Genomic DNA, 22326 nt, shown 5'->3' on the forward strand with positions numbered 1-22326 from the left:
GGCAGGTCACCATGTTACTCTAAAATATTAACTGTTGGGAAAACTGGGCAAAGAGCCCAAGGGAAACCCGTGAGTGTGTGCATCTGAAGCCATCCCAAAATCAAGTCAATGAAGTGTTCACCCTGTGCTTTCATCTCAGCCGCAGTGTCATTGTGGGCGCGGGTTACATCGCCGTGGAGATTGCTGGCATCCTCTCCGCCCTGGGCTCCAGGACGTCTCTTCTGATAAGACATGATAAGGTAAGTCCCGTCTCCTCTCCTCCCCTTCCTTTCCTTTTTTTGTCCAATTAGAGAAGTTTTCTTACCTTTTAAAAACCAGCTATCACCTAATTTTTAAATTGTAACTTCTTATTATGTATATATGATACGTGTGGGTGAGTGTGGATGGGCGCATGCCATGCAAATGGCCGTCACGGCGGCCAAAGCAGGAAGCAGAGAGTCCAGTCACACTGCAGGTGTCACGAGGCTTTAGATCGTCAAAGCTGGTCCTCCAGCAAGGCTGCACCTCCTAAACGTCCCCCCAAACATCGCCACCAGTTGGAGACCCAGTGTTCAAATACCCGAGTCTATGTGACACACTCATTCAAACCACTCCAGGCAGCAAGGCCAGCTCTTGTAGTCAAACCTTCTTTAAAATCAAACCTTCTAATCCAGGACAATCCAAAGATACACTAACGCGACCCTTCCGTGCTCAGGAGTGATGGTAGAGATATGTATTGAGTCCGTATGTTTCTGTAAGAGCCAGGAGCTTTATATGTGCAGTAAAACCACAGCAGGTTGTGACCATAAAGTAGTCTGAAATCTGCCTGTTGGCGGCCATTGGCGCTAAGTGGCATGTTGCAGTATGGCGTGCATGCGTGGCGTGTTCAGATCCGCGGCACGGTGAAGTTGCAGTGTGCGGCATGGTGGGCCCTGCCAGAAACTCTTTAGACGCAGTATACGTTTGTTTATGAATTAAGTTTCTGTCATTGTGTGTTCAGAAACTTTGACTGTTGCCCAGTTTTTGTGTGGCACCCACCCTACCCCTCCATTCACTTCTAGTTTAAAATGCTGGATCTAGCTGCCATTTTTCACAGGATAATTGAGAAAGCTTCCCACAGACCAGAGGGAAAGCCGGCCCTACTACATGAGAATTTCCCTAGATTCTGCAAAACAGAAAAAGAAAGGAAAGGGATGTGAAGATAGAGTTCTGAAGTTTGACTGTTCATTTTTCAGAACTCTAAAATAGATGTGGATGAAATCGGATACAGTAGTGACGTAGGCACATAGAGGCTCTCCTAAACCCCGCCCCAATGTGAGCTCGAGGGAGGCGGGAAGAGGAGGGGTAACAGAGGACCGGAACTGCTCTCCCAAGTCCGTGCTATGACTTTAATCAAGTTTCATTTCCTCCCCAACATCCGTCTCTCCGCCGCCATGTCGAAGTGCAGGTTCTTAGAAACTTTGATTCCCTCATCAGTTCCAACTGCACCGAGGAGCTGGAGAATGCTGGCGTGGAGGTGCTCAAGTTCTCACAGGTACCCGGCCAGGGCTGGTCAGTCACACTTCCAGGGCATCATCCTGTGTGGGGAAGGGCTCCACCACCGAGGTGCATACACCTCAGCCGGCCCCTGGTTAGCTTTGCAAACACATCCTTCCTCTACTCTGGTCCCATGTGCCAATTCCTTCCCTCCTCTCTCTCTAATCTGTATGGCTGTTTTGCCTTCATGTATGTCTGTGTACTGTGTGCTCGCCGGTGACCAGAGAGACCAGAAGAAGAAAGTATCGGTCCCAAGGGTTCAGAGTTACAGACAGTTGTGAGCTGGGAATTGATATGGATGCTGGGAATTGAACCCGGATCCTCTGGACAGGCAGCCAATGTTCCAGCTCCCTCATGTACCTTTTTTGCACATCCTTATTTTTCAGATTTTTTTCAAGAAATAGCAAAAAATCAATTTTTAAGCATACCGGTTTTTGGTTTTTTTTTTTTCTTCTGAGACAGAGTTTCTCTGTGTAGCTTTGCACCTTTTTCCTGGAACTCACTTAGTAGCCCAGGCTGGCCTCGAACTCACAGAGATCCGCCTGCCTCTGCCTCCCGAGTGCTGGGATTAAAGGCGTGCGCCACCACCACCCGGCTTACATACGGGTCTTTTTTTAAATTTATTATTTTATCTATTAATTTAAACAAAGCATTACAGAGTACTTTATTCCTTGGGATATTACTTAATTTCAGTAGAATTTTTCTAGAGATTCAGCCTGGTAAACAAGAGTATGGTCTGTGTTACCCTTTCAGCATAGACCATACTGAGCAGAGTAATAAATAACAGTGTGCTTTGGGGGATGCAAAAATGAAGGGATTTCCATCTGCATCACCTTGGAGACCTTCATTAAATGACGAGCTGGGCACCTATAGGGATGCTCTCTACAACTGCATATCCATCAACAACTGGCCTCTGTGGACATGGCACACACATGTGTGCACACATACACATGATTGCAGGTATCCTTGTAGGGGAGGCCAGAGGTGTTGGAGCCCTCTGGAGTTGGATTCACAGGCAGTCATGAGCTGCCTAGTATGGGTGCTTAGAACCAAACTCAGGTCCTCTGAGCCACCTCTCCAGCCCTGGAAATATATTTAATTTTAGGCCGTAGCATTTCTGTGGTGTCATAGTTACTGTTCTCTTGCTGTGAAGAGACACCATGACCAACTCATAAAAGAGAGCATTCAATTAATTGGGGGCTTGCTTAAAGTTTCAGAGGGTACGTGCATGACCATCATGATGAGGATCATGAGCAGGTAGACAGGCATGGCGCTGAGCAGTAGTTAAGAGCGTACATCTTATCCACAAGCAGCAGGCAGAGAGAAAGAGACAGACAGACAGACTGGCTGGCCTGGCTTGGGCTTTTGAAAACTCAAAGCCCATTTCCAGTGACAAACCCTTCCAACAAGGCCACACGCACCTCCTAATCCTTTCTAAAACAGTTCCACCAACTGGGGACCATGTTAGAAGCCAGGCCAGTCCCAGGCTTTTCCTGAGGCCCTGGTGTATGGAAAAGGAATATAGTTCCTTGTCTAAAAGCAAGAATATGCTTAACAAGGCCAATTATAGTCTGAAGCCTCCCGGGCGGTTGGTGGCGCACGCCTTTAATCCCGGCACTCGGGAGGCAGAGCCAGGTGGATCTCTGTGAGTTCGAGGCCAGCCTGGGCTACAGAGCGAGTTCCAGAACAGGCACCAAAACTACACAGAGAAACCCTGTCTGGAAAAAAAACAGGAAGAAGGAAGAAGGAAGGAAAGGGAGGGAGGGAGGGAGGGAGGGAGGGAGGGAGGGAGGGAGGGAGGAAGGAAGGAAGAAGGAAGGAAGGAAGGAAGGAAGGAAGGAAGGAAGGAAGGAAGGAAGGAAGGAAATAGTCTGAAGCCAGAGCCTTGGGGAAGCTGTGGCTTCAGATTCTGGGAACCCAACTCTTCACTCTTTTTAAAGGGCTATGGTTTCAGTCCCAGGCTGCTGTGTGCCCAGTCTGTGACACTTGAGATACCCTGTGTTCTTTTTGTGCGGCGTTCCTTGAGTGGCCTCCTGCCCCCTTTGTCCTATTGTATGATAGCTTCTGCCGGCTCTCCCACTTCTCCCCTGAAAATAGTATATAAGATGTGGTAATTCTTCAAAAGCTTGCTGTCATGAATCACCAGCTCATACAGGCCTCCTGGTCCCTGTTGGGGTAGCCTTGGAATTCTATCTTGTCTTCTCATCCCTTCCTCCACCTCGACACCTTGCCCTTCAGGACCCTTATTCCTGTGGGTTCAGGTCAGGACCAGACATGAGCCTATGGGGGCCATTGTCCTACAAACCACCACATATAGCAACATAAGCCTGGCCATTGGAAGAATCAAGGAAACAGGACCGACTCTGGGGAGTTTGGTGTCGATGGCCTTTGGCTAAAATTAAATACCCGTTTGAACTATAAGTAAATGTTATCAAAAATTCTAGCTGGATGTAGCGGGCCCAAGCTTGTAATCCCAGCACTTAGGAGTCTGGTGCAGAAAAATTGATATGAATTTGAGGTCAGTCTGGGCTATAGATTGAGATCCTGTCTCAAAAAACAAACAAAAAAAAAAACTCACAAAAAGTTCTGGTTTTACTGAGTCTAGTGCTTAGGTCTAAACTCCCAGGTCTTAGGAAGCTGAAGCAGGATTATTAAATTCAAGGTCTGTCTGAACGGCAGAGTAAGCTTAAGCCCAGACTGGATAATTTAGTGAGACTCCTGCCCCCCCAAAAGAGGACAAGGATGTAGCTCAGTGGTTGAGTGCTTGCCTGCCTTGAGTTCTAGGTTCAGTCCCCAGTACTGGAAGAAAATCTTTGCTTTCGTACTGTCTTCGCCCCTTTCCTCCCATACGTACTTAACTTTTTTTTTTTTTTAATAGGTTAAGGAAGTAAAAAAGACACCATCTGGCTTGGAACTCCAAGTGGTTACTGCAGTTCCTAGTAGGAAACCACCACGACCGTGATTCCAGATGTTGACTGCCTGCTCTGGGCCATCGGACGGGACCCAAATTCTAGGGGCCTGAATCTAAATAAAGTGGTACGCCGACCCGGTCCACCCTGTGGAGTTAGTCTTCCATCTGCCAGTAGTCCCGTGCCCTTTTTCACACCCGTCCATCCGTGTGCTTCGTCGTGAAACCCTGCTGCTTTGGACTATTTCTCCAGATCAGGGTCTTGTTAGATTGGAGGGTTCTGGTCCGGATTGTCCAGCCATTTCCTGATTCGCTCCTTCTTTGCAGACTTCTAAATGTTAGGATTATGGGTGTGCACTGCCCTACCACACCTTCCCTCCCACTTCCTGTGTCCTCCATTTTCTCTCCTTCCCCCCCTTCTTTTCTGTTCTTTTTTTTTTTTTAAAGATTTATATATTTATTATGTATACAGCATATATGACTGCAGGCCAGAAGAGGGCACCAGATCCCATTACAGATGGTTGTGAGCCACCATGTGGTTGCTGGGAATTGAACTCAGGACCTCTGGAAGAGCAGTCAGTGCTCTTAACCTCTGAGCCATCTCTCCAGCCCATTTTCATTTTTGGCAGCAGTGGTATGAATTGAATTTAGAGTCTCCCACGCACACATGCTAGCCAAGTACTCTACCGCTGACTGTAGTCTTAGCCCTCTTTTTTCTTTTCTTTTCTTTTTTTTTTTTTAAGACATGGTCTCACTAAGTTACCTGGGCTAGCCCTGAACTCAGTCTGTAGCCCAGACTGGCCTTGTAGTTTTCCTTCTTCAGTCTTCCAGGTAGCTGGAGTTAGAGATCTGCACTATCAGTCCCTGTATTTATTTGTTTGTTGGTCTTTTGAAACAGGATCTTTTGTTTGTTTGTTTGTTTGTTTTTCCGAGACAGGGTTTCTCTGTGTAGCTTTCCGCCTTTCCTGGAACTCACTCTGTAGTCCAGGCTGGCTTCGAACTCACAAAGATCCGCCTGCCTCCACCTCCCGAGTGTTGAGATTAAAGGGGTGCGCCACCACCGCCCAGTGAGACAGGATCTTTTGTAGTCCAGGCTAGCCTCATTTTCAATAGGGAACTGAAAATGACCTTGAATTTCTGATCCCCCTGCCTCCACTCTCCAAGTGCCGGGATTCCAGTCATGAGCCCTGTGCCTGGAGCCTTCAACATTTTAATGAATAAAATACCTAAGGAGGGGGCTGCCTTGTTTTCAGTCTTCAGTGAAATTTAATTAGAACTCACTATTCATAATATTAAAACTAATCCCTGAACCTTTCGTCTCTAATTGGTAACTTGCGTTTGTGCAGATGGAATGTTCGTAAGTCCAGTGGTCAACTATATTTTGCTGATTTTTTTTTTCTTGTGTTTATTTATTTGTGAGAGGGTATGTCTGTGCTCTAGCGCCTGTGGGAGGCCAGAGCTCCATTCTTTCCTCCCACCTTGTGGGTCCTGGGGGTTGAACTTCGGGTCCTCAGGCTTGTCAGCAAGTGATTTTACCACTGAGCCATCCTCTCAGCCCTGTTGGTGAATCTCTCTCTGCCTCCTACTCCTCTTTTATTTGCTGACTTTTAAAAATTGCTTTTCGGCAAACTAAGTAATGAGTTCCATTGTAGCATTTTCATAGGAGTGCATGGTCGTACTGTGTTTAATTCACGCCCCTCTGCTGACCTCACCCCTCCTCTCCCCTCCCATTTCCCATCCTTATTTGTTGAATCTGTGTGTAGGTGTTGATGTGTATATGTATGCATGTGTGCTTTGCATGTCGTGGCCAGAGACTGACACTGGTGTCTTCCTCGATTGCTCTCTATCTCATTTTTTTGAGAGTCTCTCATTGAACATACAGCTTGCCAGTTGGGCTAGACTGGCTGGTTAGCGGCCCTGGGGATCATCGTGTCTCTGCCTCCCCAGCTCTGTGACTCCCGCTACACCTGGCTTTCCTGTAGGTGTTGGGGATTGAACCCAGGTCTTCCTGTTTGCCCAGCAAAGCTCCTCACCCACGGATCCATCTTCCTATCTCCAGCTTTGAATTTCTTAGCCTCCTGACTCTACCTCCCAAGTACCGGGATTACAGACACACACTAATACTGGGGATCAAACCCAAGGCTTCGAGCATGCTCTACCAGCTAACCTATTTCCCCAGCTCATTAATTCACAAGTGCTCTACCAGCTAACCTATTTCCCTAGCTCATTAATTCACAAGTACTCTACCAACCTGTTTGCCCAGCTCATTATTTCCTGAATTTTTAAATAATGAGGCCAAGAAAAGAAGGTTGATTCTCACCTTACCAAAAGTTAAGATAGGTCTGTTGTAATGCAGACTGAATGACCGCCGTGTGCCAGGTTGTGCCAGGGCATTACTCACCTCGTAAATCTTGCCAGTAACCGAAGCTCGAGGAAACTAAGAAACGGGATTAATAGATAATTCACCAGGCTGGTAACTATGGACTAGGAAGTCTGTCCAACTCCCCTGTCTGTGTTTTAGTGGCCAAGCTAAGCTTGCAGTAGAAGCTCAAATATCTATAGCTAAATGGTTACGTGTATGAAATTTCTTAACCAGTGAGTGACAGAGCTGGGATTCAAGCCAAGTGTGTCTGGCCGCCTCATGCTGGGAGTCAGCGCCATGGGCTGATACATGCTAAGCGTGTGCTCTGCCATGGAGCCACATCTCAGCTCCAAAGATCGTACTCACATACATGTATTCATATACGTGAATATATAACTACATTTATTTCTTTATTATTGAGGCTGGGTCTCACTGTGTAGCCATGGCTGGCCCGGAACTGGCGACGTAGACCAGGCTGTCCTCGAACTCGGTGACTGTTCCTCATCACTGTGCTTCTCTGCAGAAGCCACTGTGCTGTCTCCTCTTCACACACTGGAACGTTGTGTCTCTCAGATCTGCAAGACCGCAATATAAACAGAACAACGCATCCTAGGAAGGACGACTCCCCGTAAAGGAAGTGGATTTGGTTGTGCCGAATAGCATATTTTGGAGTAGAATGCAAACTTGGCTTAGATTTTAAAAAAAAAAAAAAAAATGGTAACTTGAAAAAAAATGCCTTCAGTGTTTTGGTCTGTGACCCTCTAGATGACTGTTTTATTTGGGTTTCTATTGCTGTGATAAAACACCATGACCAGCTGGGGCGTTGGTGGCGCACGCCTTTAATCCCAGCACTCGGGAGGCAGAGGCAGATGGATCTCTGTGAATTCAAGGCCAGCCTGGGCTACAAAGCGAGGTCCAGGACAGGCGCAAAGCTACACAGAGAAACCCTGTCTCGAAACAAACAAACAAACAAAAAAAAAAACCACCATGACCAAAAGTAATTTGGGGAGGAATTGGTTTGTAATTTGTAGTCCCTCATCCAGAGAGGTCAGGGCAGGAACCCATGTAGAAGCCACGGGGGGCGGGGGGGGGGGGTTGCTGCTTACTGGCTTGCTCCTCGTGGCTTGCTCAGCCTGCTTTCTTGTATTATCCAGGACCACCTACCTAGGATGGCACCACCCACTTCATTAATCAAGAAAATGCCCTATGGGCTTGCCAGTCTGGTGGGAACATTTTCTCAGTTGAGCGCCTCTCTCCCCAAAGGTCCCTAGCATTTGTAAAGTTGACACAATACTAGCCAGTGAGCAGTACATTAGCTGCCCTCCAAGTACGTTCTGGAACATTGATAAGCATTGTTTCAGAGGAACCCCCACAGGGTATCAGTATGTCTGATAGCCTTCTCTCTCTCTTTGTGTCTGTCTGTCTGTCTGTCTGTCTCTGTCTCCCTTTCATTTCCTGCATACTGGATCGGTCCTGTCCCATTAAAGCACCTCAATAGTTGGTAAAACAGTTTTTGTTTTTTGTTTTTATAATAAGGAAGCTATGGAACATGTCAGCTTGAAGTGATTTACATGTTGCTGTTAAGTGTCGTGGCCTTTTGGAGGTGCAGATGTGAAATGCAGCTGATGTCAAGGTTTGACGTACCAGGATAGAAGGCCCCGGTATTGACCAGATGTTCCCTTGTGGTTCTAGGGGATTCAGACGGATGAAAAAGGCCATATCATCGTAGACGAATTCCAGAATACCAGTGTCAGAGGCATTTATGCTGTGGGAGATGTCTGTGGGAGAGCGCTTCTCACCCCAGGTAATGCTTCTTTCTTTCTTGGGAAGAGGAGCCTGTGTGTTATTAAAGCTGCCTAGCTTGTCACAGTTAAATTCTTCAGCAAAATTAAAAGCATTTGTCTTTGTCACAAAATGGCATTGAAGTAGATGTAGGCACGTTACCTCACATTTTCTGAATAAAATTCTTGATTCCGTAGAAGACTCTGTTGCTGACGAGAGCCACTGAAGGAAGGAAGGGCTTCTCTTGGCTCCCAGTTTGAGGGATTCCCAGTCCATCATAGTAGGCGGGCTTGGCAGCAGCGGGAACAGGAGGCTGCTGGTCACGTGGTGTCTGTGTCCAGGAAGCAGAGAGAAGCAGGTGCCAGTGCTCAGCTCGCTTTGCCCTTTTTGTCTAGTCCAGGATGCCAGCCCAGGGAGTGGTGCTCCCCATGTCCAGGGCAGGTCCTCTCTCCGTTACACCCCTCTGGAAAAGTCCTCATAGATACATCCAGGGCCGTGTCTCTTAGCTGATTGATGATAAGGATCAACCATCACAAACACATTAGCCAATCCTGAATTCAACATCAAGAAGACTGTTCCTGGGCTGGAGCGATGGCTCAGAGGTTAAGAGCACCAACTGCTCTTCCAGAGGTCCTGAGTTCAATTCCCAGCAACCACATGGTGGCTCACAACCATCTGTAATGAGATCTGGTACCCTCTTCTAGCCTGTAGACATACATGCAGGCAGAACATTGTATACATAATAAACAATACAATATATATTGTATACAAAATAAATAAATACATCTTTAAAAAAAAGACTTTCTATAGGTTCCCTTCTGAAGATGTGTTTAGACAGTTGGCATTGTTGGATGAGTAAGTGGTCTTGGTGCCACCAGCTCTGATGTCCTTGTCCTCATTGCTGTACCTCGACCCACTCTTACTTCAGGAACTCGCTCTGTAGCCCAGGCTGGCCTCGAACTCAGAGATCTGCCTGCCTCTGCCTCCCAAGTGAAGAGATTAAAGTGTGTGCCATCACTGCCCAGCTACTCTCAACAATTTTTAAGTAAACAATACATTGTGTACTTAATTATATGCTTATATTAACAATAGTTACCACGCTGTGTAATAGATCTCTTGAACGTAGTCGTTTTAACTGAAATTTTATGTCCTTTGACAGGACTTTGAAAAACAACCTTGGGTCATCTGACACAGGTCTGCTTAGCTTGTCTTGTGGAATAATTTTGTATCAGTAAATTAATAACCAATGCTTTTTTCTGGACTCAGGCTGTTTGAGGGGAAGACATAGGAATAAAAAACAGGCTGACAGCTTTTTAGTTTAAAACAGCTTTTTAGTTTAAAAGAATCTTATGAAGTAGAAATAAAAACGTGCCAAACTGTGGCTTGTTCCATAAATACCCTACCAGGAAGCTCACGTCCTCATTCAGCAGATGAGCTTCCAGGTGACGGGGAACTTAGGCGCAGGTCACTTTTCCTCCTGACAGAATGCACAGTTACTAAGCCAGTCGTTTTGGATTGTTCACGATGGCCGTGCTAGGTTCTCGTGATGTCGAAGTAGAAACGATGATGAACGTTGGCATAAAGCCCGGTCGGAGCTCTGCCAGATCCGCAAACGGCTGTTAGCACGGTGCTGCCGTGTTAAGATCAACAAAACGAACACTGGTTTTTGTGTCCTTGTAGTTGCGATAGCTGCTGGCCGGAAGCTGGCCCACAGGCTTTTTGAATGCAAAGAAGACTCCAAGTTAGACTATGACAACATCCCTACCGTGGTCTTCAGCCACCCCCCCATTGGGACAGTGGGGCTCACTGAAGGTGGGTGTTTTAAAAGGAAGGTCATGTGTGGTTCCTTCTCAAGACTTTGATCAGCCAAAATAACGGTGTCCCAAGTTACACTAACCCTTTTGTTTAGTCTGGAGTCATAGTTTTCAGGCAGTGAGTACTTGGAGGGTGTGGCTCCTGCTGCCCAAATGTGTCTCTGTTTCTGTTCTCTCTCTCTCTCTCTCTCTCTCTCTCTCTCTCTCTCTCTCTCTCTCTCTCCTCTCTCTCTCGATTTTTTTATCTATATAAGTTAAAAGTAGCCAAAAAGCATACAGAGGACTCTTCTGTGTCCATACTTTTTCTGCTTATCATTTTTGCACCCTAAATACCGGTGGTGCTTAGCCCGTGGGTCTTAACTCCTTTGAGGGTTGAACGACCCTTTCACAGGGGTCACCTAAGACAACCAGAAATACTAGACATTTACATTATGATTCATAACAATAGCAAAATTGCAGTTATGAAGTAGCAATGAAATCATCTTATGGTTGGGGTCACCGCAACAGGAGGAACTGTATTTAAGGGTCACAGCATTAGGAAAACTGAGGATCACCGCTGCATATACACCTTGCATCTTATGTTTTAAGAACAGGGATCTTCATTTACATAAACAGTAGTTTAAGAGGGGAAAAACTTCAATTAATAAATATTGTGTAAACTTTAGGTTTTATGCAAATTTAGCATCTATCTCAAATATCATTTGGAACACAGTTCCCCACCCACAGTCCAAAGCTCAGTTCAGTACAATTCATTGCAAACAGTTGGGTCTCATTCAATCAGACACACATTCCTCAGCCATTCTGTGTGTGATGGGACGTGGACATTGGTTTTGTAGACCGCCCCTTCCTTTGGTACAGTTGGCGGCTTCTTTCTTGTTTGATTCAGGTATATTCCTGTTTCTGGACAGTTTCATCCAGGTGTATTTCTGGACCGTACCCTCTCATAGCCTGTGGGATAGTTTAGCTTTTGATTGATGCTTTTTTTGGTTTGTTTGTTTTTCGAGACAGGGTTTCTCTGTGTAGTTTTGGTGGCTGCCCTGTCCTGGATCTCGCTTTGTAGACCAGGCTGGCCTCGAACTCACAGAGATCTACCTGGCTCTGCCTCCCGAGTGCTGGGATTAAAGGTGTGCATCACCACCTCCTGGCTTTGATTGATGCTTTTTTAATGTGTGTTATAGATGAGGCCATTCATAAATACGGAAAAGATAATGTGAAAATCTACTCAACTGCCTTTACCCCAATGTATCATGCTGTGACTACAAGGAAGACAAAATGCGTGATGAAAATGGTCTGTGCTAACCAAGAGGAAAAGGTACTGGGGAAAATGTTGTCTCTTAGATGCATATCGGGACTCTTTTATTAGAAACAAGACTCTGTTCCTTTTTCAAAATTGAGTTTCAGTCTCAGCATTGCGTAAAAAGAATGGCTGTCTTAAAGATGAAAAGAAAAATTGGGAGGAAAAATAGAAGCTTGTCGTTGACCACTCACCCAGAACAGACAGGAAGCTCAGGAATCCTGGAAAGATGACCCAGTGGTCCGGAGCACTGGCTGCTCTCACAGAGAACTGGGTCTGGTTCCTAGCACCCACCTCAGTCAGGTGGCTCTCAACCACCTGTAACTTAGCTCTAAGGGGATCCAGAACCTTTACCTGGCCTCTGAGGGCACCCCCACACGTGTGTACAGAATTACAGAGACACACACGTAAACATAAATGAAAATGAAATAAATCCTTAAAAAAATACAGTGGTAAATGTGTTTTAAGAGACGATGATTTAAAACCTAGCATAATAAAACAATAACTCAGAAGTTAGTCACCTGTGGTTTTGAAAGTGACTGTCTCTTGGCTTAGTTTTCTGAAGATCATCCAAATGGGTTTTGGTGTTTTGCAGGTTTTTCTGCCCCCCCCCCCCCCCCCCCCCCAAATGTTCCCATTTCTCCCACACCCTCACCACTGTTTTGTTCGAGGTAGCCACTTCAGTGAGTGTTGTGTGGTTTCCCGGTATGGTTTTGGTCTGCATTTGGATGCGTTTTATTTTAAAATTTAGGAAATAGGTTTAGTTTTGGGTCCTCAACTTCTTAAGCTGTTTCTTCTCACTGAATTAAATCGTAAGGAGGAACTTGGTCGTATATAAAGGCTGTGGTTTACAGGAAGTGTTTGGTTTGCTTGGTTTTTTTGGCACTGGCTCTTACCACATAGCCTGGTTCGTATTTCCTGACCTTTGTGCCTCAGCCTCCCAAGTTGTAAAATCCAAAGCACGTGCCGCCATTACTAGTGAAGTGGGATGTTATGAGATATACATTAGGTTAGGAGATGGCCCGGCAGGTAGAGGTGCTTTGAGGCCTGATGACCTCAGGTTGACCCGCTGATCCCACAGGATGACTCATGGGGAGTTTTTCCTCCGACCTGCACTGACATTCAGTCACACACGTGTGACCCGATCACTCTCTCACACCTGTGCATGCTCATGCGCTCTATCTCTGCCCCTCCCTCACACACAGTGAGATAAACGTAAATAAAAATTTATTTCAAAAATTTAGCTGTAGTCCTAGTTTTCAGCTTCTGGGTTTTTGTTGTTGTTGTTGTTGTTTTTTGGTTTTTCGAGACAGGGTTTCTCTGTGTAGCTTTGGTGCCTTTCCTGGAACTCACTCTGTAGACCAGGCTAGCCTCCAACTCACAGAGATCTGCTGTCTCTGCCTCCCGAGTGCTGGGATTAAAGGCGTGTGCCACCACTGCCCGGCTCAGCTTCTGTTCTTAATAATTACAATCTGTGTATGTGATTTTTTTTTTCTGTCTTTTTAACTTTATATGCATTGGTGTGAAGGTTGTGAGCTGCCATGTGGGTGCTGGGAATTGAACCCGGGTCCTCTGGAAGAACAGCCAGTGCTCTTAACCCCTGGGCCATCTCTCCAGCTCCTGTATATGTGATTTGATTGGCTTCAACCCCCAAAGCCACAAGACATAGTCTGTGCGGCACCTCAGACCAGCAGAGGAGAGGGATTTGTGGCAATAAGACACAGCTCACAGCCTGGTACGGTCCTCAGTGGCCCAGGATTGCCACATCAGTTGAGTCAACCCCTGCTCATCTCTTCATGTTTTCCCAGGGTCTCACTCTGGCCTCTGGGCTCCCAAGTTCCTTCATAACTGAAGTTGAGGAGTTCCTGCCGCTCTTGCAACCGAAACAGGGATTGAATTGTACTTGCAGAGTCCCTCCCAAAATACATAATCTTGTGACTGTCGTAGACCCTTGACGGAACTACTCGTGCTTAGAAAGCAAGGGACAGAACGAACTGGGTCAGGAAGACATGGGTCTTTAGCTATCTGGTTAATGAATGGGGAGGCACAGGTCTGTAGCTATCTGGTTAATGAATGGGAAGGCACAGGTCTGTAGCTATCTGGTTAATGGCCTTAGCTCTTAGAAGCAGAGAAGAAAACCAGACATAGTGGTGTGTAGGCCATGATCTCAGTGCTCAGGAAGCCAGCCTAGGCTGTACAACAAGACCCTAAGTTCATCCACCAGCAAGACGTCACGTTCCAAGAGAAATGCACGGGACAGGAGTGTGCTCTGGAGGAGGTACTGTAGCAGAGCCGTGCACGGGCCTCATAGGTTTACTTACACTGACTTTGGATTAGAGGTAGGATTAGAATTTTAGAGTGGTTTTATTGGTGGTGCTGCTGCTGCTGGAGGAAAGAATGCATTTCCAGCCGACTGTTCTACCACTGCGCTGTCATGTTTACCCCATGGTATGTAACTAACACAAATCTGACGTCCCTGATTTCTGTGTTCTCGCAGGTGGTCGGGATCCACATGCAGGGAATTGGGTGTGATGAAATGCTCCAGGGCTTCGCTGTGGCGGTGAAAATGGGGGCCACCAAGGCCGACTTTGACAACACGGTTGCCATTCACCCTACCTCTTCAGAAGAGCTGGTCACACTCCGCTGAGAGCCCAGGGACTTGTCTGGGTAGCGGCCGGACCAGTAGACCTCTGAGATGAACCAATGTATCAAGTTTACTTCCTGCTCCAGCTTTATATATTTCTTCATTTTAATCAGGATCTTCTGATAGTGAAAAAAAAAAAAAAAAAAACTTATTTATCTAATCAGAAATTTGTTTTGTTAATCTGGGGTTGGTTTTCATGTGATAATATTTCACAGTAATTAATATTTTTAATTCCTTATTAACATCCCTGTGCTAGTTCTGTTTTTCCTGTTTCAACCTCATTTCAAGTATAAACGTATATGAAGTACAGTGAAGTAAATGCACCTGAATACAGCTGCCTTTTTTTTTTTTTGACAGTGTTTCTTTATACAGCCCAGGGTGGCCTCAAACTTAAGATCCTCCAGCTATAGCCTCACGAGCATTGGAATTATAGGAATGCATGGCCGTTCCTGGCCTAGCTCATTAGTTTTATATGATGGTAAGTCTCCATCTATAAATATGCAGGTATACAGAATATATGTATGTTGTTGAACCTGCTATTTTTGTTCTGTGTATTGCAAAGCTGCCCTGAGGATGTGACCTAACTTCATTTTATTCTTTGCTCTGTTTTCAGTGATTTAGAATGGTTTGTGTTATTTTCTTATGAAATGAAGTGCATTTGAAGTTAGGAGAGCTGAGACTGTTAAATCTGTGAGCAGATTCTGGAGATGATTGTGCCTTCAGGAGGGGTAGGCTGAGCCACTCCAGGAGGCCTGCCTTCTGAGCACGCATGGTTCAGTCAATCATTTCAGTAGTTCTGTGGTTTTGTCATTTTATTTTTTTTTATGAGAACTGTTCCAAGAATTTGGAAACCCGCTGCGTTGTCTTATAAAATTTATTATGAACTTAATTGCTGTCGGTTTATTTTCTGAGAATTTTCTCCCTGGGAGAACAGACACCATCACCTGTTGGGGGAAAAGGCTCTCTAAAGTGTCGGAGGGGCTGGAGGGACAGGACGGCTCAGCACTTGTCGCTCTTGTGGAGGACTCGGTTTGGTTCCCCGCACCTACACGGTGCCTCACAGACATGCACATCTCCAGTTCCAGGGAATTCGATCCCCTCTTCTGCCCTCTGCAGACACTACACACGTGGTGTGCAGACATACACACAGGCCAAACCCTTCTGCACATAAAGTAAATAAATCTTTTCAAAAATTAACAAAACTTTGTAAAGTGCCAAGGAGGGTATAAAAGACAGCCTCAGCCGGTAGATGTCAGTGGAAGAGCAACCTGAAAAAAATCACTTAGACCAGGTATGGTGGTGCGCCCTGGAGAGGTAAAGGCCAGCCTGGGCTACATGAGAAGTTTTCATAACCCTACTGATGTCTTTAGCAGCTGGGTGAACAAATTTGTCTTTTGTAGTTTCCACGAGCAATACAGTGCTGCCGGATTCTTCCATTAAGCTTCCTGGATGACTTTCTGAGTGGCCATAGCCAGTTGTGGCACTGACTTCTGGGTAGACCCAATGCCAACCAAGTAAAATCCCTGCGTTAGTGACAAGGTTATGTATTTGTGGTGGGGATGAAGGGAAGACAGGGTGTTCACTTCTGAGCAACCTTCTAGTCTGGAAAAAAGAAAACTTCGCTGTTTTTCTCCTACACAGTCATGCCTTGTTGCCCAAGGTGACCCCACAGTTGCGATCCTTCTGCCTCAGCCCCCCAAATATTGTGACTATAGGCATATATCACCATACCCTGCATGTGAGAAAACATTGCCAGACAAAGAACAGGGCCGTGAAGCCCACAGCAGCTATGTGGCTCGGGAACACCTGGAAGAGTAGAGGGGGTACTGTTAATAATTGGGACATCAGGCCCAGATTGGAACTATCTCCCCAAATGGGACATTGCCATTCGGATTACACAGTGTTAGGTTGTTGCTGGAGGGCTTCTCTCTAGGTTCCCCAAGCCCCGCAGTCCCACAATCCACTTATAAAATAATTACTCAGACGCTTATATCACTTATAAACTGTATGGCCGTGGCAGGCTTCTTGCTAACGGTTCTTTTATCTTAAATTAACCCATTTTTATAAATCTATGCCTTGCCACGTGGCTGGTGGCTTACCAGAGTCTTTACATGCTGCTTGTCCTGGCGGTGGCTGCAGTGTCTCCCCCCCTCAGCCTTCCGCTTCCCAGAATTCTCCTCTCTCCTTGTCCCACCCACTTCCTGCCTGGCAAAACCTACTTCATGCCTGGTCACTGGCCATCAGTGTTTTATTTATATAGAGCAATATCCACAGCATTAGGTAGATGTTCCTGTGACTTTGGAACAGAAGGTTAGAGCTGGAGCAAGGGCCAGAGTGCTGCATTGCCTTGTAACAAAGGACCTCAAAACTTAGCCTGAAACAGAAGCTTGCAATGTGGTTCAGTTAGGCGGGGCTCCAAACAGCTTCTGTCCCTGCCCCTTTACAACGGACCATCAGATCGTTTGGCCCATGTGACCAAGTGACAGAGCATCTTGCATGGCAGCCTGCACCTGCGTGAAGCCCTCTTGTTCTGCGTGCCTCTCAAAACTAGCAGGTTTTCAGGGCACCTGGAAAATGGCCGGAGTCACCTGTCCAAGTGAACGTGTTAGTGTTGTGCCCAGATCGTGACCCCCAGAGAGACCACCAAAGATGAGCATGCCGGAATGCAAAAGCAAGGTTTAATTCTGGATATCCAAAAGCAATACAGGCCTAGGCAGGGACTTCGTCCAATACATCCAACGCAGTGGAGGCTGGAGGAAGTGCCCACCTGTCTGCAAGCTCAGTTTTTAAAGGGAAAAGTCACAAGGTTACATCATTTAGGGGTGCTAGTATGGATACAATTCTGATTGGCTCGCTTCTAGGAACTTCTAGAAATTACTTCTAAGGGAGTGGTTGCCTGCCACCATTTCTCATTGACTGCCCTCAGGTGGGGGCATTTCTGTGGTCAGTTACCCTGGAAACCAGGGAGAGGACATTCCATAGTCTGGCAGGCATTACCTTCGTGACTATCTCGTGACTCTGTACTTTTACACTTCTGGTTTCTGGAATCTGAACTGACTGGTTTCAGTAACTAATGGCCTATTCCCAAAAGGAGAAATCTTAGGCCTTAATTTTAGGGTGAAAGCATTTTGGTCTTATTTCTAAGATGGCTCATTTTGGTCTCACATTAGCTCCAAAGTCAGCTTTATGCTGTGCCTCTTTCTTGGTTGTAGAAGGACCAAATTCTACAATTTAATTGCTCACCTAAAAAGGTGTTCGCCACGTAACCTACACTAGTAGTAGACACCCTAACACTTTACTGAGGTTAGTAGGCTACTGGATTTTTGTTGGATTGATTTTTTTTCTGCTCCCTGGCTGGTAAATATCTTAGCAGTACCATTGTTGATACCTGAAGAATGATGTCTATCAGGGACTAAGGGGGTCCAGCAGTCCCCGCCCAGGGTCTGGGAAGAATCTACAACCAGCTGATAATTAATCTTTGATGAAAAGAAATGAATCTATGTACACGAAACTCCTTAGTTTATACACTTTATTATTCTGTGATAGTTCTCTCTACACAGCTTCTATTCTGCTCTCATGTCTAGCTCCTTTCTTGCCTGATTTCTCTATATTTATCTACTGTCCCTTCTAGGTTCTCATCTGTCTAGTTCTTTCCCCTATCAGCTCCTCTCCCGTCTCCTTCTCTCTCATCTGGCTCTTCCTCATCTTGTTCTTCCCCATCTGGCTCTTCCTCATCTTCCATCTCGTTCCTCTAGTCCTCTCTTTTAGCCCTTCAATCTAGTTCTTCCCCATCTCAGTTTGTTCCTCTCAAGTTCTTACCCATCTAGTTCTTCCATTCTCTTTTCTCTTCTCTGACCTGTGCCCTGGAAGTCCTGGTATATAAAGGGAGGGTCCGAGTTAAATTGTGTAAAGCTATTACTTAACGTCCACCTCTTCTAGGCGGTTTCTCCTTGTGGAATTTACAGAAGTCAGGAGACTTGCATGTGGGCTGTTATCATTGTTAGTCCTTGGAAGTTGGGCACCCACCTGGGTGATGTTTCCTGTAGTCCTTGAAAGTGGCTAAGGGAGATAATCTGATTCCAGAGAAAGCCTTTCCTGAGGCTGTTCTCCAAATACCTGGAATGTGTATGTCAGTCTACACTGTTAGTCCTTCTTAAGGGAAAGTCAATTGGAAAAACTATGAAGGTACACATGATTTTCATAACAGAATACAGCGGATATATAACAAGCCAAGTAACACCAAAAACTCCTTGGAATTTGGCTTCCTCTGGAGGAATTCCCTGATCCCTCCAGGTAGTGACTTTGCCATAACCAGCTGAGATCTTATGATAGATTCCTGTGGCCTGCAGCAGATGTCCTTTGAGCATAACAACTATGGCCATTTTCATCAGAGTAGACGGGACTCATTGCAAGAGACACTCAGGATGGGAAGCCTGTGTGCATCTCCTCGTAGAAGGCAGGAGTGGAGAGTCTCATCCCTCATCAGAGACCTCAGCCCCTCTAACCTGCATTTACCTGACAGCTGAATGTAGTTCTGACCCAGCTGAAGATAATCTTGTCTCAGAAGGAGCTAGACTAATAGAGTATAGAGAGTGTAGAAAGTTAAGTGAAGAGAGGGACTCCATCTGTACAGCTATGGGAAATCTTCATCTGTGTTGGTGTGAGCCTTCTCAGTGGGGCAGCTTTTTGGGGCTTACCCATGAACCCTTAAGGATCTCCAACTCATCGTTTTGCTGTTGGCCGTGGTTAGAGGACTGTAGCTTTGATCTGCTATGACACCCTGTCTGGGTAGGTAAACATACCTCTTCCCAGGGAAAGTTCACACAACAGAACTGGTGTTTACTCGGTCCAGTCAGTGTATTATCAATGAGTGGACCAGTGGGTCTCTTGTGGAAGGAAAAAGCAGTCCAGTTTGCTGTGAATCAAATTTTAACAGGCTGGAGAGTACATCCCTGAGACGAGTCAGCAAAGGGGTATTGCTGGCCTGGCCAGCTGAAAGCAAACTGCTTTTAGTGGCCCTTATTGGTAACATGGACAAAAAACCTTTACCAGGCCGTCAGGTGCATCCTGGGTCTCAGTATTCTGCTGCTGTGAAGAGACAATGTGAACATGCAGCTCTTATAAAGGAAAGCATTTAATTGGTCTTGCTTACAGTTTAAGTTTCAGTTAGTCCATTTTCTGCAATTTCCTTTTTTTCTTTTTCTTTTTTCTTTTCTTTGATTTTTTTGAGACAGAGTTTTTCTGTGTAGTTTTGCGACTTTCCTGGAACTCACTTGGTAGCCCAGGCTGGCCTCAAACTCACAGAGATCTGCCTGGCTCTACCTCCCAAGTGCTGGGATTAAAGGCGTGCGCCACCACCGCCGGGCGTTAGTCCATTTTCATCATGGTGGGAAGCATGGCAGTGTGCAGGCAGACATGGTGCAGGAGAAGGAGCTCAGAGTTCTAAATCTAGATCCATGGGCAGCAGGAAGAAGAGAAAGACACTGGGCCTGGCTTGAGCATTTGAAACCCCAAAGCCCACCCTGTGACACATTTTCTCCAACAAGACCACACCTCCTAATCTCTCTCAAGTAGCACCACTCTCTAGTGACTAAGCATTCGAACATAGGAGCCTATGGGGGTCGTTCCTATTCAAAACCACCACAGAAAGCAAAGGTGTTAGATTACATGGAGCCAGAGTTGCAGACAGTTGTGAGCTGCCTGATGTTAGTGTTAGGAAAGAAACTTGGGGGCTCTGGAAAGCAGCACATGCTGTTAACTACTGAGCCATCTCTCTAGCCCCCTGTTTAAAAAAAAAAAAATTAAAGTGAAATGTTAAAATCTTAGATGATCTTATAATTAAAAAAAAAAAAAAAAAAAAAACTGGAGCCAGATATTGGGGTGAAAGCTGAAAGATCAGAGAAGCAGAGCAAGCCACAGCCAACCTCGCCTTGCCAACTCCTCAGCTGATCCTGTTTCCTCAGACTGGAAGCCTCTGAGTCCTCACCGGAAAGGATCTCAGCTGAACAGCTTTAGTTCCTGTTTCCTCACACCTTATATACCTTTCTCCACCCAGCCATATTACTTCCTGCGATTAAAGGGGTGTGTGTGTGTGTGTGTGTGTGTGTGTGTGTGTGTGTGTGTGTTTTTTTTTCCCAGTACTGGGATTAAAGGTGTGTGCCACCACTGCAGGGCTGTTTCCAGTGTGGAATTGAACTCAGAGACCCAGATGGAGTAATAGGATTAAGGGACAGTCTGGCCTTTTTGTATAATCTAGTGGCTGGCTCTGTCCTCTAATCCCCAGGCAAGTTTATTAGAGTATACAATATATCACTGCAGTGAAATGATAGTACAAGTTAGAAAGTAATATAGTCAAGGTTGACAGCAGGCCACATAAATAAAGGTATTTAAATGACCCCATTATTGTTTGGAGCTTTCTTTTATGGGATTCAAGAGGAGTCTGGTTACTAGGGGCATAGACTGGGTAGTTCTCTGGTTTGTTTGACATTACACAACCATTTCTCTACTGTACATGTCCCCTTCCATATTACATCTGATTATGATCGTATCCACACTCATCTTTACACAGGCATATTTGGTAAATGGGACTTTCCCTGAAGGTTCACTTTGAGGACACAGTTTGCCGTATTATACATGCATCCAAACCCCGTTCAGCAGGTTAGCCTTCCTACTTTCTTCAAGTGGTAGAGTATGACCTAGTAGAATCTGTCCACATTGAATGGTTATTAAGGGGAGGAGATACTTATTCCACTGTTCGGGGCTTCATGCATGTGGGGCCCTAGCTTGCTAACAGGTGGCTGGGTGCATTGTTCAGAGGAAAGCGCATGTATAGTACATGCAGGTAAGGGACTCAGTTTCCAAGTGCATCATTAAAAGAGGAGTGTGTGTATAGCCCAAACCAGGAGGAGTCCCAGATTACTAAACTATTCCTTATGCTAGCCTCCCTCATATCTGGTAAAAAGAGTTGCAGCTGGAGTTACCATGTGGTTGGGTCTATGACAACCACTATCATTCTCCCAAGACCAATCTGTCTTCCGCATGGGGACATGGTGGGGGGTTTACCTATGCAGTATTTACATTTGACAAGATAGAATCAGATGGGTTTTCCCACCATCACCAGTATGGAAAGTCTGCCTGCTAAATGTGTCTATTCTCTGATCTGTGGGATGGGCTCAGAGACCCATGAGGACCAGGTGTGAGATGCACCTGAGCTGAAGTTGTATCAGTCACCTGACCTCCAAAGGTTCCCGACTCTGGTGCTCCACAGTGAGATTTTGTGTTCCTTGATGTTAGTGTCTGTTTAGAACCCGTGTTACTGGGGTCTTTCTCCTTTTCCCAGCAAGTAAAAGAGAATTCTCTTTAAGGAAAAATGGGGGAGGAGGTAACAATGTGAGGAAGTTGAAAGTGGCCTGTCTGTTATTCAGGGGTTTCTAGGTTTGTAAAGTGGGTCAACCCCAGAGCTGAGGCCCTATGTCTCTGTTTTTGTGATTCAAGCTAGGCTTTCTTCCCTCAATCTAGAATTTTCCACTTACACAGAGAATATGAGATTTATAGACTCAGCTGTCTATCCTACCCATAGAACACCTTGCTCTGCCTACCCTTGTTAATTGCTGACTACTTCCCATTACAGAAGCCACACCCACTTGCCTCTGGGAAGTAATTGCTGCCACTTGGCCCTGAGATCCGGAGTATTTTATGAGATGTTTATAGTAGGAAAACAATAGGATTTATGTATGTCAGGTATTTTCAGATTTCCTTGGTTTATTGGTGACTTGAGATGCCAATTTTAGGTTGGTAGGGAGAAAAGGCAAGATGAGGATGATTGGGAAGACATTCTGTGGTGAGCAAGAAGTGACAACTTAAAACCATTCATCATCCTTTCAGAAGTATGGTTGGGGGAGGTTGGAGAGCTGGCTCAGGGGTTAAGAGCACTGGCTGTTCTTCCAGAGGACCCAGTTTAAATTCTCCAGCCCCCATAAGGTAGCTCGAAACCTTCTCTAATACTAG

At 45.8% G+C, this 22326-nt stretch overlaps 1 protein-coding gene across 1 annotated transcript in view; it reads left to right on the forward strand.

Moving 5' to 3' along the window:
- Gsr (glutathione-disulfide reductase) overlaps positions 1-15208 on the forward strand; it is a 42683-nt gene extending 27475 nt beyond the window's left edge. The window contains 8 exon segments of the mRNA XM_028877187.1: positions 140-239; positions 1427-1513; positions 4394-4463; positions 4466-4551; positions 8478-8589; positions 10248-10379; positions 11560-11693; positions 14173-15208. Of these exon segments, the coding sequence (XP_028733020.1) occupies positions 140-239; positions 1427-1513; positions 4394-4463; positions 4466-4551; positions 8478-8589; positions 10248-10379; positions 11560-11693; positions 14173-14322 (871 nt within the window). The 3' untranslated portion in view covers positions 14323-15208.
- The last annotated feature ends 7118 nt before the right edge of the window (positions 15209-22326 follow it).

This window comes from Peromyscus leucopus, chromosome 17 (genome assembly GCF_004664715.2).
Source record: "Peromyscus leucopus breed LL Stock chromosome 17, UCI_PerLeu_2.1, whole genome shotgun sequence".
Taxonomy (NCBI): Eukaryota; Metazoa; Chordata; class Mammalia; order Rodentia; family Cricetidae; genus Peromyscus; species Peromyscus leucopus.